The sequence below is a fragment of the Meriones unguiculatus genome, chromosome 16, assembly GCF_030254825.1.
Source record: "Meriones unguiculatus strain TT.TT164.6M chromosome 16, Bangor_MerUng_6.1, whole genome shotgun sequence".
In the NCBI taxonomy this organism is placed as follows: domain Eukaryota; kingdom Metazoa; phylum Chordata; class Mammalia; order Rodentia; family Muridae; genus Meriones; species Meriones unguiculatus.
In genome coordinates, this window is record NC_083363.1 from 60,606,911 (window position 1) to 60,625,441 (window position 18,531).

The following is an 18,531-nucleotide window of genomic DNA, read 5'->3' on the forward strand; positions in this document are numbered from 1 at the left end:
GCACAAGTATCCCTGCCACTATTCCAACGGTGACACTGCAGTGACCATGTGGGCCTGGAGGGTAAGCAGAACTCAGGGTCTCCATGTCCTCTGCTGTTTCTTCTTCTCCTTTTTTTTTTAAATTATTGGCATGACTACTCTGCTTACGTGTGTGTCTGTGTACCCGTGTGCTCCTGGCACCCACAGTGGCTAGAAGCAGGCGTCAGATCCCCTGGAACTAGAGTTACAGAGGGTTGAGTTGCCATGTGGGTGCTGGGACTCCACCTGGGGTCCTCTTATAGGGACCCACTGAGCTACCCTCTGTGGTATTTCTCACAACTGCATGCCAGTTGTGATCACCAGAAAACAAAACAAAACATTAAGTTAATTTACAAACAAACAAACAAAAACAAAACTCCAGCAATCAGGTTAGAACTTCTGGGTTCGTGTCAGAAGTCATGTGACTGCATGTCAGCCAAGAGGGCAGACTCAAGCCACTCGGTCTTGTAAATGCTGAAATAAACAGGTTTTGTGGAAATCTTTCAAATAAAATCTGTACATAATCTATCACTTTCCGAAAACAAACATGTACTTTCAAAAAAAAAGTTCGAGTGTCACAGAAACATAAAGACACAGTAAAAGCACATCAGATATATAAAGGCATTTCATTTAGTGAGCACCCCCTCTTGGTTCAGAGCTGCCTCCATGTTGCCTGCTCTACTCTAGCCCCGGCCACACCAGTCCACTCTTTCAAATCTGCTCTGTTATTTTTACCTTCATTTGATTTCACTTTGTGTCTTTACTTTGTGTGTTTACACGACCATCTATACCACATCCGTGCCTGGTACCCACGGAAGCCAGAAGAACTGGTTGTTACAGACAGGTATGAGCTGCTGCGTGGGTGCTGGGAATTGAACCTGGGTCCTGTGGAAGAGCAGCAGGTGCTGTTAACTCTGGTGCCTCCTCCCTCAACCAGACAGGCTACGGAACAGCCTGGTTTGGCTCTCTGTGCAGTGAGGCCGGGAGCGTCCTTCTGTGCACTAATGAAGCCACTCTGCCCCCGCACCTCAGGGCCCTGGCTCCACTCCTTCCCCTGTGGCTTGACCCCACAGCCGGCTTCCCCTGAGGGGAAGTACAAACCTGGCTGCAGGTACAGGCACAAGCCGTCCTGAGCCAGCCAGAGGGTAAAGTTCATGATGCCTGGTGGACGCAGGGCACCTACCCGCCCCAGTGCTCCTGGCTGCCCCACCTGGGCTCTGACTCCCATGCTGACTGGTCCGGTCTCCATCCACTCAACCTGTCCCCTTTGATGTTGACACGCTAAATGGATGTGTGTGCAACCTGTGCTTCCTACGTTCTGGGTATAGAGAACCGTGTTCTGAGTTCTGCATAACCGACTTGCTGGCGGCTGCCGGAAAGCAACCTATTTCCCATGCTCAGAACACACAGAAGTCGCTACCCTGGTCTGAACAGTCTCACGATTCTAAGCTCCACAGATCCTCTCCTCAGCTAACGACCCTAGCTGACCACAGAGGAGGAAGCATGCCCAGTGGCCTAGTTTTCGCTTTCTGCAGTTTTGCTGGTGGGGAGTTCTCTTCAGCAGTGGCCAGCGTCCCTGCTGCGATCGGGGGTCAGTCCCTCCCACTCTGCCACTCAGAAGCAAGTCTCCAGCTTCAGGGTGGAGAGCTGTGCTCCTCGAGGCATGGCTGGGCATCTTCATCTCTAAGATCATGTCTGCTAACAGAACGATGGCTGTTGATGAGTTTGTACAAAATGTCTGCACTCGCACGTGGAGTACTGCTTTGCTTTGCCTTAATTGTCCCCTCGCTGCCTACCACGCTATCCGTGATGCTGCCTCCTGCCTCACAGCTCATGCCCATGCTACAAGGCAGAGTGTGGAGATAATCCAAAATCCTGGGATTCAGCCTTCAGCCGCTCAGAAGCTGCGATCTGGCCAAGGACTGGCTGAAAGAGAAGGCCCAACAGATGAAAGAAAGATCCCAGACCCACTCAAGGCTTGTTTGTTATTCCAAACCTTGACAAATCACAACACTAAATGCCCACCGCTGGTTTGGACTTATTTTCCTGGATGCAATCTGGCTTATATTTCTTTGCTGCTTTGTTTCTCAGGTGGGGTCTCGCTGTGGTTTTTCCGGTCTCTAACTCAGAAGCTCAATCAAACCCCAGCGTGGGCTAGTTCGGAAGGCGTGTGTCACCCGGCCTCAATTATCTAATGATGACTGACAGACGGGTCACTGTTATGCAGGACCACTGTCCAGGCTTTACAACAAAATGAACTACAAACCGTGTAATCTCGCGGCTCACCCTTCCCGCCCTCCTCCCTAAGAGCTAACGCCAGGGCTCAGAAGTCACGTTATTCTCAGCACGTCCTCTCAGCTTCTCAGCTACCCCGCCTTCGGGACTGCTGCCCACCTGAGAAATCTGAATTGTATGTGTGTCACCAGCAGGCTGCAAAGCCGCAGTGCCTCCAGAACAAGACCCTTTCTGTCTTCCAAAAATCACCAAAAATGACTTGCTGAAACTGCTAAAATCCCCACACTGACACTGGGATCGCTGATCAAACTCCAACTATGCTCCAAGACTTGAAACTCGATCATCTTAGGGAGGCCCTGGGCCCCAGAACCACATGATGGTCCCGGACATCCAACACAGTAAGGGTAACACCCTCCCCCAGGCTGCACAAATTGGCACCTTTCTCCCAAGGACCCCAAGAAGACAAAGGGACTGCAATGGCAGCCAAGCATCCTCTGTTGAGTGCCTGGAATTACCCCTGAGTGCAAATTGTGGTGACTGGGCCCACTGCAGGGGCTAACTTGGGTTTCCCTCTTCTCCCTGCCTATCTGCTTCGGAATTTCTTTCTCCACAGGTAAAATGGGACAGAGGATGGAAGAGGGCGGGCATCAGATGCCCTTAAGTAACTAGGAGTGCACCAGAAGCTCTTCTGGGTGTAGAAGGAGCCCACAGCCAACTACCCACCTACCCTGTAGGTAGGACACCGCTGGTGCAGACACGCCTCTCACGAGCTGGCAGCCACGGAAACGAGCCCAGCCTCTGTGTTCCAGCTCCCTGGGAAGCGCTTCTCCGGCCAGGATACACAGCTGTCTACACCAGCGCAGCCAGCCACGCCCCTCCTCTCCTCAGCGACTGCCCTGGCACCAGAGGGTGGGGTACAGAACCCAAGAGTAACATCCCATGTCCCCCTGGGCAGGGCAGCCCATCACTAGCCAGTCCCTCAGCTGGTGGCGTCAGAGCAGGCAGTGTGTCCATTTTGCAAGCGAGCTTTGACAAGAACAGGAAGCAGGATCAGCTAACCTGGCGCTCAACATCTGCCTCCTCTGAGAGTCTTGGTCTAGTAAAGAGACGAACTCCCACACACAGCCTCACATCACATACAAGCCTCCCTCTACAGCTGCCAGTCACACAGTGAGGACACTGCTGTGCACCCTAGGGCGAGGTGGAGCCTTGCCATTCAAGCATCTCTACCCCAACAGTGACCCGGTGGCTTCAGCCGCACAGAAAGTGCCTCCTCAGGAGGAGCTCCCACAGCCATCTTCCTGCCCACCTCCCCCCGGTTTCCGTGGCATGAGGACTCTGGTCAGGACAGCCGTCCTTCACGCGTGGTGCCCGGGAACAGCGTTGCTGTGAAGCATACCTACCATCCGGGTCTTTAAAGGTCAACGTGATGAACTTGCTGGCCACCATGAACATGAAAACCACCCAGAAGCACGCAGCCAGCAGTAGCCACTGCTGGGGCATGTTGTCAGACGGCGGCCATGCAATGATCCCTCCTGGAAGACACAAGCAGCAGACAGTGGTGAGACGCCGTGGCACTGTCAGTGAGCCCGAACGCGCAGGGGTGAGCACCTCCACTTTGCCGCCTCGGGTGCTCTGACCGGACGCCACTTAGCGAGTCCTATTTAATGACTACTTTAATGAAGGACCGAGCTTACAGCTAAACGGAGCTCCCAACAGCCAGCGGAGGGGAATAACAACGAACAATCGTCATCCTGGAAGCCAGGAGCGTTTGCTGCTGCAGACCTGCTCCCTATCCCCGTTTCCCAGGTCAGTGTCCCAAGACACTTGTGGAAGGGTCTGGGAGGAGAGGTCCAGCAGGAGGGATGGGGTGGGGCCCAAGGACCAGAGGGCAATTCCTGGAGCGCAGGCAGCGTGCAGGGGCAAGCACAGGAGGCTGGGTTTAAAATGCTGGCTGTTGGCTGGTGGAGGTGGATCCACACAGAGAATCTAAGAAAAAACAAACAAACAGCTGTGCTTCCGAGGCCTCAGGCCATTTGCCTTCTAGCACTAGTGCTGAACTCTAGTGATGGTGGGCGGTGCTCTTCATATTATCCCTGGGAGTGATGAGGGCACAGCCTACCACAGAAGTCACTCTCTGCTGAAAGGGCACACAAGAACCAGGGGGTCACCGTCCGTCCTCAGCACAAGGGACAATCGAACATGTTTCAGTCAAGAGGCGCTTCTTGAAGCAAGATTAGACTGTGCGAGGAGCTCGGACTGGGCTGTTTTCCGCCAGCTGACCGTGGCCGGCCATCAATATAGACAAGAGAGCCGGCCGCCCGGCCGTTAACAGTGGGTAGTTTCAGAAGTGGCTTCCCATCCCTGCCTAGACATAGCTCAGCCAAGACCTGGAAAATAATAAGCCTCCTTCTTCCCCATGCTGGACTCTAGAGCACCACTGGGACCAGGCGTCTGCAGCCAGTTCCTTCCAGGGCACCTGGGCGTGGCTCCCTGACACCCTGTCTCTATACATCTGTGCCAGGGAGCCGGCCACCTTCCACACTGCCTGTACCTTCCCTGGGTGTCTTGTAGGCACTCTCGGGGACCCACAAAGGTCCAGTGTGTTTCCAGGGGTCTCCAAACACTGCCAGGAGCCAAGGCCAGCTGGTAGAAAGTTACAGACAGCTGCAACAAGGTCGTGGGTGAGAGATTTATGTTTCCGGAACTTATGAGACATCTGTTCATGAGGCTAGAGAGTTTGAGATGCCGTAGCTGACATTCTTGTAGTATCTCTTTTAGTAAACCTTCTTGCGGTATTCTGCATCATCAACCACCCTGTTATCTTTTGTATTGTGAACTACTTGTTTATACATTTTCCCTTCCTGCCTTCTCCCTATAAAGTTGTGTGAAAATTTTCAAATAAACAAGAGCTAGATCAGATGATAGATTTACTCTCATTCTTTGTGTCTCCTGTTCTACCCATTCTTTTCACCCCTCCTTAGGAACCCACTGAACTCCCGCTGGACGGGACAGAACATGGTTGCCAAATTACACAAAAATATAGGGGCCCAGTGAAGTTTAAACTTCCCATAAACAAATACATTTACAGGATCTACTCAAACAAACAAAATCTCTCTTCTTCTCTGCGTGTACACTGGGCCCAGTGTTTCTGGCACATCCCAGGGATCGGATGCCAGAGTAAAAACATAGAAATGTGAGAGAGCGCATTAAGTTTCTAGGAAATAACACATACATTTTAGGAACGGGACATCTGAGAGGGAAAAGCTACTTGCCGATTCTGACAGATTTAGCGGAGTGTTTGCAGCTTGTCTGTTAGAAGACACACCAGAATCCCTCAACTGCCTGAGGCAGACTGCCCTGAGTCTCCGGGAAGTCGAATCTCTCTCCTCCTCACTGGGGCAGCTGCGTGCAAAAGCAGAATTCCAGACTTGCCTGCAATCTCAGCCTGCGCCTGATTTCAGGCTGTCTCTCAGGCCACTAGCTCTTCTGATGGGCTTCCAGATCCCTCCTCTGACAAGAGGCCCTCATCCTCCCAGGGTCAACATGAAATGAAGCTATGTCAACAAGAGATAGTGTTGAGGGCCACATCTGCCCAAGGCTTTCCCCGAGGCCCTGACAAATGAAGAAAGACTGCAGTTCCTTCTCCATACCAGAAACATGCTTAGCAGAGCCAGAAATGGCCTGGAGCCAGGGCCTTGGTGGGGGGAGGGGGGAAGCTGTGACTTTGGATCTTGAGACCTAACTCTTTCTACCCTAAGGGGCTATCAGTCCCCAAATTGCTGTGTGCTCAGCCTGACATCCTTGAGGTATCCTGTGTTCTCCTTGTGCAACACGGATGAGCTTCCTGCTGGCTCTGTCCCATTGTCTGATGGCTTTCTGCTGACTCGCTCCCATTTTTTGCTCTCCCCAAAATAGTAGGTAAAACACTGTACTTCTTAATAAGCTTGCCTGGCATAAGACACAGCTTGTGCGAGTACCCCGGCCCCAGCTTTTTATCTTCTTCATCTTTCTTATCTCCTGGCCCTCCCGCTTAGAACCCTGTCACTGTTAGAACCACCCGCTGGCCCAGGTCAAGCGCCAACTCCCTACTGTAGACCTTAGTGAACTAGGTTGCCCCAGTCCTTTCTTATTCTTTCCAGCTTATTCTACATTTGTGTAGTGTGGCAGCTAGAAATGAGTACATCACTGTAGTGTGGGTCCCAAGAAGACAGGAGAGGGGGTAGAGGTGCTGCCTCAGACGACTAGGTCCCAAGAAGACAGGAGAGGGGGTAGAGGTGCTGCCTCAGACGACTAGGTCCCAAGAAGACAGGAGAGCGGGGTAGAGGTGCTGCCTCAGACGACTAGGGTGAGTCTCAGCGAGCCGGGTGCAGCTCAGAACCAAGAGGCCCTTGTGCTGCATGGCCCAGTCTCTCCTGGGCCATGGACTGTGAGTGAGGGAACACGGATGAAGGCGGAGCTGCCCTTTCACACACGCAGATTTGCTGGTGACAGCGCACGCCAGGCACTGCCCACTTTGCTACCTGCTCTGGCCATTCCTCACGTACGCCCTGAGCATGTGCCTGGCATCAGGCTGCGATGGTGGTGGGCAGTTAAGGAACCCAATCTCAGTGGGAACCGGTCTTCTGAAGGGGTCTCATTGTGCTCCCACTGGGCCCACCTCTATGGGGAGCTGGAAGGACGGAGGAAGAGTTCTCTGCCACAGGGCGCCTCGCCCACACACCTGGTGTTGCAGGGAGGAACCCCAGGGGTCGCAAAGCCCAGCCTTGCCTGCCCTGCAGCTTCCTTAGGCCAGGGACTCCCAGGCGCTCCCCGCTGGGCTAGGACCTGGGCATGTCTACCCTCCCAGCTGGGTAGCTGCAGACTTCTCATGAATGGCTGTCTGGGCACCAAGTTAGGTATCCCTATGGATAACAGCACCATTTGCACACGTGCCAACGTGCTGAGGCTCCCACAGACTGAAGCATTGGCTGTGGTTACCTCGCCACAGTCACACTGCTCACAGGAAAGTCCAATGTGCTTTTTCATCCGCCACAGGGTTTAATTTCCAATGCAATGTGTGTAAAATATTCTCAGGGCTGACACCTAGACAGCCCCCGTCCTCCTCAGCCCAGCTACCTGCAGGCTTGGGAGAGGGAGAGAAGTAATTGCAAGGCTCCTCCCTCCCTCCTGTCCACTTCACAGCTCACCCACTACCCTCCTTAAGATACAAGTCCTGTGGGGCATGAGGACTTAGAAAGTTTATGTGCACAAACAATAGCACCTGTTCAAGCTGGTCCTAAGAACATTAGCACCAAGGCCTTACACCAGTGTCTCAGGAACGGCTGCCTGGGTTAACCTGCGACTGGCCCATGACCCCATGTCCTGCTCTGGGCTCTTTAGCACTGACGTTCAAGGTCTGCTCCCCACACCATGAGCGGTTGAAGGGCAGTTTCCTTTGTCACCGCCCCTGCTGTTCCGGCACTGGTTTCTCTCATCCGGCAGCCCTAGGCCTTTGCTAGGCACTGCCTTCTGCCTCTCCCGCTCTGGGTTTGTGAGCCCATGCCAACCAATTAACACAGCAGGGATTCGAGCAGTGCCTCACACACAGAGACCTTGGGAGCAGCTGGCCAGCTTGTCCACCTTCCTGAAGCATGATGCCTCACTGAAGGCTCAGAGAACAGCAGCTTCCACATGAGACAGGCTGCCAGGTTCATTCCCTATACTCAACACGGGAGCATCCAAAGCTCTTAGAACTTCAACAGTGCCTGGAATCAGATGACATTTTCTACAGCACAGTGAGTGTGTCTGAATTGCCATGAATTTAAAGCACACCGCCAGGCTGCAGACACGGCTCAGTCAAGAGCTTTGGCTGCTCTTCTGGAAGACCCGAGCTTGGTTCCCAGTTGTGAGTTGGAAGCTCACAACTGCCTATAACCCCAGCTCCAGGAGAGACTACCAACGCCCTCTTCTGGCCTCTGTGAACACCTGCACGCATGTGCTCATATCCACATGGACCCAGACATACCCATAAATAAAAAAAAAAAAAAAATGAATTTTAAAAATGCTGATGGAGGAGTTAAGAAGTCATGCTGGAGTCCCAAACCTTTAAATTTTAAAGAAAACCCTCTGCTAAATGACAAGCCTAGTGGAGAGATCCAGGGTCAACATCGATCATCAGTACATAAAGAAGGAAGTCACAGGACTGGTGTCTGATCCTATTTGGAAATAAAAAACAATACGCTTGCACGCTGAGTTAGAGAGCGTGACTGTGCATTTGAACACCCATGATACTCAGAGTAATACTCGGAGACGACCGTGGGAGGATCACGTACTTTACACGTATTTGTATTTAAAAGCTTTTCTTTTTTAAATAGCAATAGCATTCTCACAATAAAAATGAATAAGAAGTCAAAGAATGCCATCTTTGCACACGTAGCCTGATGCTTTTCGCTGCTGTTTAATTTTTTTTTCTGCTTTACTGGTATTAGCCAGCTTCTTTGCCACGTGCAGCCTGGGGAAAGGAGGTAGGGGCTTTTGTAGCCAGGAAAACCTGATGAGCTGGCGAAGTCAATGTGCACTGGAACACTTAGCAAAGACATATTTTTTCCTTAGTTAATTCTTATTTGCTTTAAAAAATGAGTGATTAAGCATAGGTGGCAGAGAATAACACAAGAAAACACCCCTTTTAAACATTCCACTGCGGTTTTGTTGAAAGTGGTTAGGTTTTTTTTAAAGGGAGCTCTGTAAGCATGGTCAGCGTCCCTCCTCCATCTGTCTGAGCTGCTGTACCTTACCCACACCAGACACAAAACCTCCCACAGATGAGCCAGGGGGATTTCTCCCTAAGGCAGGACAGACCTGTGAGGCAGTAAAACCAGGCTTGCAAGGGTCACTACATTGTCCATGGGGCTCACCAGAGGGGCATGCTACAGCCGGTGAGACCGGGACAGGGGAGGCACCCAATATTTCTGTCTAGCTCCCCACGTCACAGCTATAGTGAGAAAAGGTGAGTAACACAGGCACATTGGGGACAAGCGGCAAGTCAAGGTGACACAGTTAAAATGTAGGCCAGACCTTGGCTTCCAAGTTGCAGACAATGGGAGCCAAGCAGTGAGGCTACAGCCTTGTGGTCTCTCAGAGCACCCACTCCCCTCAGTCCCTAGGTTAGCCCTCTTTATAACACAGGAGCCTCAGAGGTGAGGAGGCTAGACAGTCCCCAGGGGGGAAAAAGCCACAGCAATGTTAAACATTCTGATTTAAAACCTCTACAAGGGGCTGCAGAGATGGTTTAGCTGTTGAAAGTACTCGCTGCTCTTTCAGAAGACCAAAGTTCATTTCCCAGCCTCCACATTGGGCAGCTCCCAACTCCAACTCCAACTCCAACTCCAGGGGACCCACCATCTTCTGGCCTCCGTGGGCTCCTGCACATGCCCATACGTGCATACAGACACATGCACACACAGAAATAACAAATGTTTAACAACAACAGAATAAGCCTTGGTGACCTTGGAGAGCTGATGGACAGTCACAGGTCTCCAGGCCATTACTTCTGGGCTTCCTTCAGCACACTAAATACTCACTCACTGCCTGGCCCTGTGTGTGACCTGACATCCCTGGGACTGCTTGATAAATCCACTTAGAATGTATGAACACACCCCTAGCCTCCACCACTGGAAGGCTCAGAATGCCACCACAAAATACCGGAGGCTAGAGCAGAGACTGCCCTGCTTCGCTATAGCCCATATAACCCAGTAGTATAGTTTGAAAACTGTCTTGATTGTCTGGTTTTCTTTGTTATGCTTCCATAAAACTCGACAGACCTGTTACTGGTTAGAATGTGGCTTCCGAATCCATCTTCCCAGGCCATGGCCTTTCATAGTCATCCCCAAAACAACGTTTTCTTTCTTTCTTTTTTGTATAACTTATTAAGATGATTTATTTTTATTCTTATGTGCACTGGTGTTTTGCCTGCATGTCTGTCTGTGTGAGGAGTGTTGGATCTCCTGGAATTGGAGTTGCAGACAGTTGAGAACTGTCAGGTGGGTGCTGGGAATTGAACCCAGGTCCTCCAGAAGAGCAGCAAGTGCTCTTAACTGCTAAGCTCTCTCCCAGCCCCAGAGCAACTATTTCTTATTTCCTTTGAAGTGACAGCTGTGTTTTATTTTATTTTTTGGCACAGGCATATGCATGTGTATGTAAGTTTGATAGTCGGAGTAATTAAGAAATCGATCGCTCTCCAATTCACCATGAAAACGTATGCCCTTTCACCCGGTAAAACAGGCATGAGAGACACAACAGTCTCATGACTAACAAACCCACAGGAAGCAGAAAGATAGTGCCTGGTGCCATTGGAGGGAGATGGTACCGTAAGAAAACAACAGAGGCCATGACCTGGGCAGAGAGCCCTCGCCAGAGGAGGTAAGAGGACAGGTCCCATGCAAGGGAACACACTTGTGACGGAAAAGAAAGGCCCACATGGTTCAGGACACAGCTGCAGTAGAGCAAAGGCGGCTCAGCACACAGGGGCTCTAACGGTCCTTATGGAATCCGGTCCATAAGGACTGAAAGAGAAACACACTGAAAGGAGGGTGGGTGGGGTCAGGCAGTCTGACTTTAAATTTTTGCTCAAAGATGCGAAGAGCACGTGCTCACTTGGCCACAGACAGTCCATTTCCCCTTGCAGAGGAGGGAGCACTCTCATCAGTGCAAACCAACCTCGCTTGCTCTCCATGTCCATCTCAAAAACCAGAGAGAGACAGCTGGGCAGACAGCTTGGTCAGTAGGGGCGCTTGTTGCACAGGGATCCGAGTCAAGAACCCACACAGAAGAGCTGAGCACAGTGGCATAGGTTTGCAGTCCCGGTGCTGGGGAGACGGGCAACAGCATTCCTGTGCACACGCACACGCACATGCACACGCACACGGGCTAGCCCTCTCCCCTAGTCAGTGGGAGCCAGGCCAATGAAAGGCCCTGTCCCAGAAAAGCAAGGTGGTGCTGGAGAGGTGGCTCAGCATTAGGAGCCCTTGCTGCTCTTCCTGCACAAGACCCAAGTTTGGTCCCTAGTGTGCAGATCTAGTGGCTTTCAACTGCTTATAGCTCAGGTTCCAGGGGCATCGGATGCCCTCTTGTGGCTGCCTCAGGCACTGAATACCCAGGGTACACACCCAGACAGCAGGCACAGCACATACATGTAAATTAAGTCAGATAGATGGATGCTGACTGAGGAATGAACCCAGCGCTCACCTCTGGCCTCAGTGTTTGTGCACACACGCACTCGTGCCCACACATCAGTGAGTGAGCTAGCAAGGCCCACAGCATAGAGTGTGTAAGGCTTTGAAGGGCCCTGGAGAAAGGTGTGTCTCGCAACCAAGCTGTGATTTCCTTGCTGGTTATCACCAGACAGCAGCAGCTATCTAGTGAGTCTGGCTCTACATTGAGGCCCGTGGCTGTCAGCCTTGGCTGTACGTTAGAACCGCTACATCGATCTTGAGAAACAGCAATGCCTGGGTATTGACGGGTCTACGAAGGTGATCAATGGTGGGGGAAAAAGGTTTAGTTACAATCTAAGCTTATCTTCCATAACTGTCTCGAGTCCACTCTTCTTCCAGCGCCTCCATCCGTGGAGTTAAGATTTGCTGCCCACGAGGAAAGAAACCTATGAGGATGTGCCCTAATTTCTAAACCAAAAAGCACCCCCAGTCCCCTCAGGCTCACTTCCATAAGCATCCCCATTCTCCACACTGTGTCCCTAAACACAGGTCTTCTCCATGGAGCTTGCCACCATCCAGGCTCACAACATCCACCTGCAAGGGGACGGGAGCCTGGCACACCTGCACACAGTCCTTCCTGCAGGCTTCCACTAAGGCAGGCACTACCCTCCTGTAACCGGGTGATAAATAGCCTTCAAAAGGCCTGGCATTTGCTGTAATTAACTCCCCATTGTTCAAGGAGCCAAGACAACTCCATCATGGCCCTTGCAGCTAATGGTGGTGGCAGAGCCGCACACGGCTTGGGTCTCAGTGTGCTCCTGGAGCTGGTACAGCCAGCCACAGAGCTTGTCTCCTTCCAGTCACTAAGCGCTATTTACACACACCTGATTCCAAGCCAGAGGGAGGGCTCTGAGAACCCTCAGACAGAACCTGTGGGGGGCAGAAGAACCCACCTCAGACAGAACCGGTGGGGGGCAGGAGAACCCACGGGAAGCCTACATCTCTTTTCTCTTTCAAACAGAGGAGAGGCAGCACACACATGGGTGTCTACAATGACTAATGACAGCCACATGCAGGTTTTGACTTTGGCGGCAACCTTTCTCTCCTGCACTGAGAAAGGGGATGCCCATCTGTCCCAGCCGTCTGTGCTTTCCCCGGTTGAAGCACAAAGCCTTGCCCGCTACGTGATCCAATCCGGTCCCATCCGATCCCGTCTACTCCTCTCAGCTTTTAAAGTGTGCGGGCTGGTTTAGGAAAGGCTCTATAAAAAGGGCCTGCGGCACACAAGCCGGGTCACCTCTGTTTTGACAGGCTTTAGCCATTTACTCACTCAGTGCTGATCTGAGCCCCCAGAACACAGCGACACGTGCTCCCTCCAGGACTGAGTGAGCGCTGACTGATGTCGAGGTCAGAGATCTGTACAGACTAGGAACAGAGAAGGAATGACATGAAGGCCTCTGGGACAGAACAGTGTTAAAAGTGGCAGGCATTCCTTCTTGCTTAGCTTCCTTAGGACTATAGTTTTAATGTTTAGTCTATATTATACGTCTAACATCCACTTATAAGTGAGTCTTTCTGTTTCTGGGTTACCTCACTCAGGATGATCTTTTCTAGTTCCCACTTTGTTTTTAATTGCGGAGCAGTATTCCATTGTGTAAACGTACCACATTCTATATCCATTCCTCTGTTGAGGAACATCTGGGTTGTTTTCAGCTTCTGGCTATTACAAATAAAGCTGCTCTGAACATAGTTGAGCAAATGTCCTTGTTGTATACCTAAGCATCTTTTGGATAGGAGTGGTATAGCTGGATCTCGAGGAAGCACTATTCCTAATTTTCTGAGAAAGTGCCAGATTGATTTCCAAAATGTTTGTACAAGTTTACATTCCCACCAACAATGCAGGAGGGTTCCCTTTTCTCCACATCCTCTCCAGCATGCATTGTCACTTGAGTTTTTGTTCTTAGCCAGTCTCATAGGTGTAAGGTGAAATCTCAAAGAGGGCAAACACAATAGACATCAGGAGCAAGAGAAGACAGGGAACAGGACAGGTGTCTACCACAGATGGCCTCTGAAACTCTACTGATCCAGGTATCGAAGCAGAGGCTGAGACTCACAGCCAAACTTTGGACAGAATGCATGGAATTTTATGAAAGAAGGAGTAGATAGATAGACCTAGAGGGGACAGGAGCTCCAAAAGGAGACCAACAGAGCAAAAATAAAAATAAAAAAATAAAAAAATTCTGACCCCTGGGGCCCTGAAGAGACTGATACCCCAGCAACCAAGGACCATGCATGGAGATAGCATGCACAGATATAGCAATAGATTCAGTCTCCAAGTGGGTTCCATAGTAATGAGGACAGGGACTGTCTCTGACATGAACTCAGTGGCTGGTTATTTGATCGCCTCCCCCTGAGGGGAAGCAACCTTACCAGGCCACAGAGGAAGACAATGCAGACAGTCCTGATGAGACCTGATAGGCTAGGGTCAGATGGAAGGGGAGGAGGACCTCCACTATCAGTGGACTGGGGGAGGGGCATGGGAAGAGAAGAGAGAGGGAGGGTGGGATGGGGGGAAGAGGGAGGGGGCTACAGCTAGGATACAAAGTAAATAAATGGTACTAAACGATAATAAAAAGACAAGAAGTGGTGGGCATTTAGCAGGGAGGATTTGGCAAAGCACTGGCCTGCCACAACTCTCAACCCTGGGCGCGACCACTTGCCTTCCACTAGCATGGTGATGTCTTCCCCATACTACCAGCTGCTAGGTGAATTCTGGCCACCGTCTCTGGGCCACACCCAGAGGACCAGGAGCAGCTGGGCACCTTGGGGCAAATGTGCACAGCTGCTGGCTACATGGTCCAAGGGTGGCGCAGAGAGACAGGCGCTAGAATGTGGGGCTACCACAGGCACCACCGTCCTCACTGAGGCCTGGTCCAGGCGCCTTCCAGACACAAGGCCAGATCCTGTTAGTCCTGCTGGGGGGCGGGGGGGGGGGGCGAGCTGACAGCTCAGCTCTCCAGCCGAGATGAGAGCGCTGGTTTTCAGAATGCTAACAGTTTTGTCTGCTGTTCTCCTGCCATGGTTCACTAGTTCTGAGCGTAGATGCTCAGAGGTTGGGGGAAATTTTTTGCAGTGAATTAGGAGGTACATTTTAAGAAGTAAGGGTTGAGCCAGGTGTTCTGTTTTTCAGCAGTAGTTTAAAAGACAAGTGACTTTTCAAGCAGACAACTGTTTGCCCCTGAATACCAGTGTCTCCCGCTAAACTTGAATGCACGTCTATCACCCAAACTGATGGGCTCCTTTTACGGCCTGACAGGACTCTGAGGACTTCCTGTACCTTCTGTCAGCACTTTTCACTTCCTGCTCGGCTGGGGTGCCATCCCCTGCAGGTCCTGCTCAGTGGAGCGTCTTTGCTTTAGCTCTGAACTCTTTGATGTCAACCTTTAAAATGCACAAGTTGGAGCAGTGAGATAGTTCAGGGTAAATGTGATCACCAGGCCTGAAACCTGAGTTCAATCCTTGGGGTCCACGTGGTGGAAGGAAAAAACTGATTCCCAAAAGTTGTCCTTTGCCACACACTGTACCGTGACATATACATACTCGTAAACACAAACACAGACACACCACACACTCACAGGCACACACCACACAACCAAACACTCACACAAACACACAGCGTGCGTACAAAGTGATAAATGTAAGAGCATGCACAATGATAAACACTGAAAGAGCAATCCCCCAGCCCTGACAACAATCCTGAACATTTTCATACCAAGACTGTATGCAGATTTCAGTTCCAGGTTTACAGCACCTGGGGGAAATGACTGACACAGTTTCTATCTTTGAATGTATAATTTGATATAATAAAGCTTATTTTGATTAAAAACAAAACTGCTGAAAGGGGGGATGGCGCAAACGAGGAAGGGGTGAACAAGCCACAGTTTAGGGCCTAGAATTCTGACATCCACCAGCAGCCAAGTGTCCCTGGGGCAATGTGAACAAGATGGGTTAGAGGAAGGCCTGAGGTGCAGAGATGCTCTCTGGGGCTAGAGTGGGAGTCCTGGTCCTCACTCCATCCTACATACCTCGTCTCCACAGATAGTGTCCAACTTCTATAACACTTCCAGACCCAGAGGGAACCTCACCCAGGCTAGGGGTGATCAGTCCTGCCACACTTTCTGATTCTGAATCGCGATATCGCAGCAAATTGTCAGACTATAACTTAACAAACCACAAGACAGCATATACTTGTCATACAGAGTCCCATTGCAGGTCACCGAGCATGTAAATTCACAGCGCATGTTTCTCAGGGTCAGAGTTCAGAATTTCCCTTTGTCTTCTCTGCTGCCTGCCGTCCTCCCGGCCCTGCCTTCGAAGGATGCTGTCCTTGCTTAGCAGGATGTAGACACCCTAACTCTGTCCAGTGAGAAATAACAAGAGACTGCTGAAGGCTACACTAACTCAGGACGAGCTGCTGGGTGTGCCCTATTAGAGCTGAGGAAACATTTCTAAGTGTGCATGTGCTTATTCACCATCAGAAGCCCAGGCTCCCTAAAACCCCTAGGCAGCAGAGAGAGGAGGCACTGCAGACAGTGAACTGCAGTGATCTCTCATTTTCCCTGAGGTTCCGTCTGAGGCCTGGGGCTGGAGGTTTCAATTTCCCCTGCTGTACTTGCCCTGTTTGAGGTCTACGGTTCCTCTCAGAACCATACTGGATGATTTAAAATAACAGCGAGATATCAAGGCCATCCTCGGCTTGAAGCCAGACAGGGCTGGTAAAACCCCCAACTCAAAACAAAACCAAACCAAAGCCACCACTGAAAGTTAAGTCAATTTTCTTAATATAACTTAGCTTCTACCAGGATGCAGTTAGTTGGGCTCTTCAAGTATATTTTGTGTAACAGGTCCTCACAGAAAGCAGGCAACATCTGTATTTCTCAATAAACAAGAATATATTTCAAATGTGCCAAGAGAGAGCCTGCTATTTAAGAGCCATCCATGTGATTCAGTATGAAAACTAAAGTTATTAATGAAATATTCTTACTAAGAATAGTCCAATCCCACTGTTTCATTTGCTTGATATTGCATAAATAATTTTTATACAGCACCATCAATTATACCAATGGTAGATTCACATTATAAAATAACCCCTATTTTCCTGGATTCTGCCAAGCTTTAGCACCTGGCAGATTCTAGACAAAAGTCATTTAATAAATGGATAACAGATAAAAGTCAACCTCCTGGGATTAGAGGGCTCACAGATTTAATAGGGTTGTTGGCAGAATAAAAAAAAAAAAAAAAAAAAAAAAAAAAGGCCTTTATCCTAAAAAAAATCTCTGTTAAAATTAAAGGCAACTTCATGTCACACAGCTCAAACAATTCCAGACTTTGAAGAGAAGGCAGACTCTTCTGCAGGTTGACCATCGTCCTCTGTGTGCATTCCCGGCCTTCTAATTCTTTATTGTATAATCTCAAACTTAAAAAATGAGCCAAGTATCACCGCAAGTGGCCTAGGATATTTACAAAGTCCTTCCAATGCTCTTTGTTCAGCCTTGAAAACAAAACAAAACAACAACCCTATTTTCCTTTCCAGCAAGGGGAGACATTCTCAGGTCTTTAAGATTCTGTTTTTCAGGGTCAAAAGCAAACATGCAAAGATTTTTTTCTTTTCAACTTTAAATTCTAATTCTGCTTCAAGATGAACTATGTCCCAATTATCCTGGGGATGGAAGGCACAAAACCATTTCTCTCTTTCTGTCTTTTAATCCAGTCTCTTTGAGAGAGAGAGAGAGAGAGAGAGAGAGAGAGAGAGAGAGAGAGAGAGAGAGAAGAGAGAGCGAGAAAGATGAAATCGTGGTTATTCGCAAGCCAGATCGGAGCTGAACTGCCTCATTTTAAGAGTGTCTCAAGTCATTCCCCTACTCTAGCAGCTCGAACAGACCAACGCAATAAGCCAACTCCTTGTGGCCCAGAGGCTCTGTCTGGCGAGAAGAGCTTTTTAGACAATCTGGCTGCTCAGCTAACCAGAACCAGGCTGCACTACTTTGCAGTCACTGCCCAGCCCTTTCCTGCCTTGAAAAGACTCGGGGAGCGAAAAAGCGCCAGCCTTTGGAAAACCTGCCTCATCTTTTCAGGCAGAGAGCACAGAAACCGATGCCTGGACCCCCAACTTCTGACAGGCCTCTTGGAGAAAGTCTGAGGCGAGCCCTGGACCTGCGGGCAGCGCTCCCAGCGCCCAGCAGCCCCGCTCTAGCCCGTGCTCGCTCGGAAAGGCTGCACAGGTTCGTCGCTCCCGGTCTCCCTCCCCGCACACTCCCGGGACCCAGGCGGGGATTCTTCTCTTCCTTCCACCCCCAATTACAAACGCAAACCCGCAGTCCAGCTGAGGTAGATGACGGCTGGCACAAGCGTCGCCGATCCCGTTCATCACTGCATCCCGCACAAGGACGCCTCCTCGTTGCATAATTAAGTGATGAAGGCTCTTCCCGGGGATCTCCCCGGCGCACCCCGAGCCAGCCCGCCGAGCAAGCCCGAGTCCATCACCCTTCCGTGCCCCCGGGGTGGGGGTGGGCGGCCGCAGCTCGGACAGAGCCGCCGCCCCCGGGGTGCCCAGCTCACCCTCCGCGCAGCCGGCGCTCGCGCGCTCCCCGCGGCCGCCGACCCTCCGCTCCGGCCTCGCGGGGCCTGTGGGCGCCCCGGAGCCCGGGAGGCCGGCCCCGCCCCGGGCCTCCGCGCCGCCGCCCGCGGGGCGCAGGGCTGCGGCGGCGCCGGAAGGAGGAGGGCGGGCGCGCGCCGGCTGCGGGGCTGCAGGCCGCCGCCCGCCGCGGCCCGGGACTGCCAGCCGCCCGCCGCGGCCCCCGAGCGTGGGCCTGGTCCTGCGCGTGGCCGCCCGCGCGTGGCCGCCGCCGAGCACGCGCGCGCGTCCGCCTGCAAGCCTGGGAGGCGTGGCGTGGCCTTCATCCTGGGTGCCCGGGTCCCCACCGTCTCCATTTACCCTCTGGTGGAGAAATCAGATGCACCAACAGCCCCGCGCCAGAAAACGCCTCTGAGAAGGCGAGTGAAATCCCAAACTTAGAAAACGGCAATG

General features: G+C 51.4%; 1 protein-coding gene across 4 annotated transcripts in view; it reads right to left on the bottom strand.

Moving 5' to 3' along the window:
• The window catches only part of Chst10 (carbohydrate sulfotransferase 10), a 28,513-nt gene extending 10,199 nt beyond the window's left edge, over nt 1-18,314 (bottom strand). Inside the window, exons 1-2 of one of the 4 annotated variants that reach the window (XM_021636018.2) lie at nt 18,063-18,314; nt 3,657-3,788 (exon numbers count right to left, since the gene is read on the bottom strand). In XM_021636018.2, coding sequence (XP_021491693.1) covers nt 3,657-3,756 — 100 coding nt within the window. In that variant the 5' untranslated portion in view covers nt 3,757-3,788; nt 18,063-18,314. Of the gene's footprint in view, nt 1-3,652; nt 3,789-12,774; nt 12,870-17,815; nt 17,963-18,062 lie in introns of those variants that run through there. The other 3 variants (XM_021636015.2, XM_021636017.2, XM_060369903.1) reach the window with 3 other exon arrangements.
• Between the last annotated feature and the right edge of the window lie 217 nt (nt 18,315-18,531).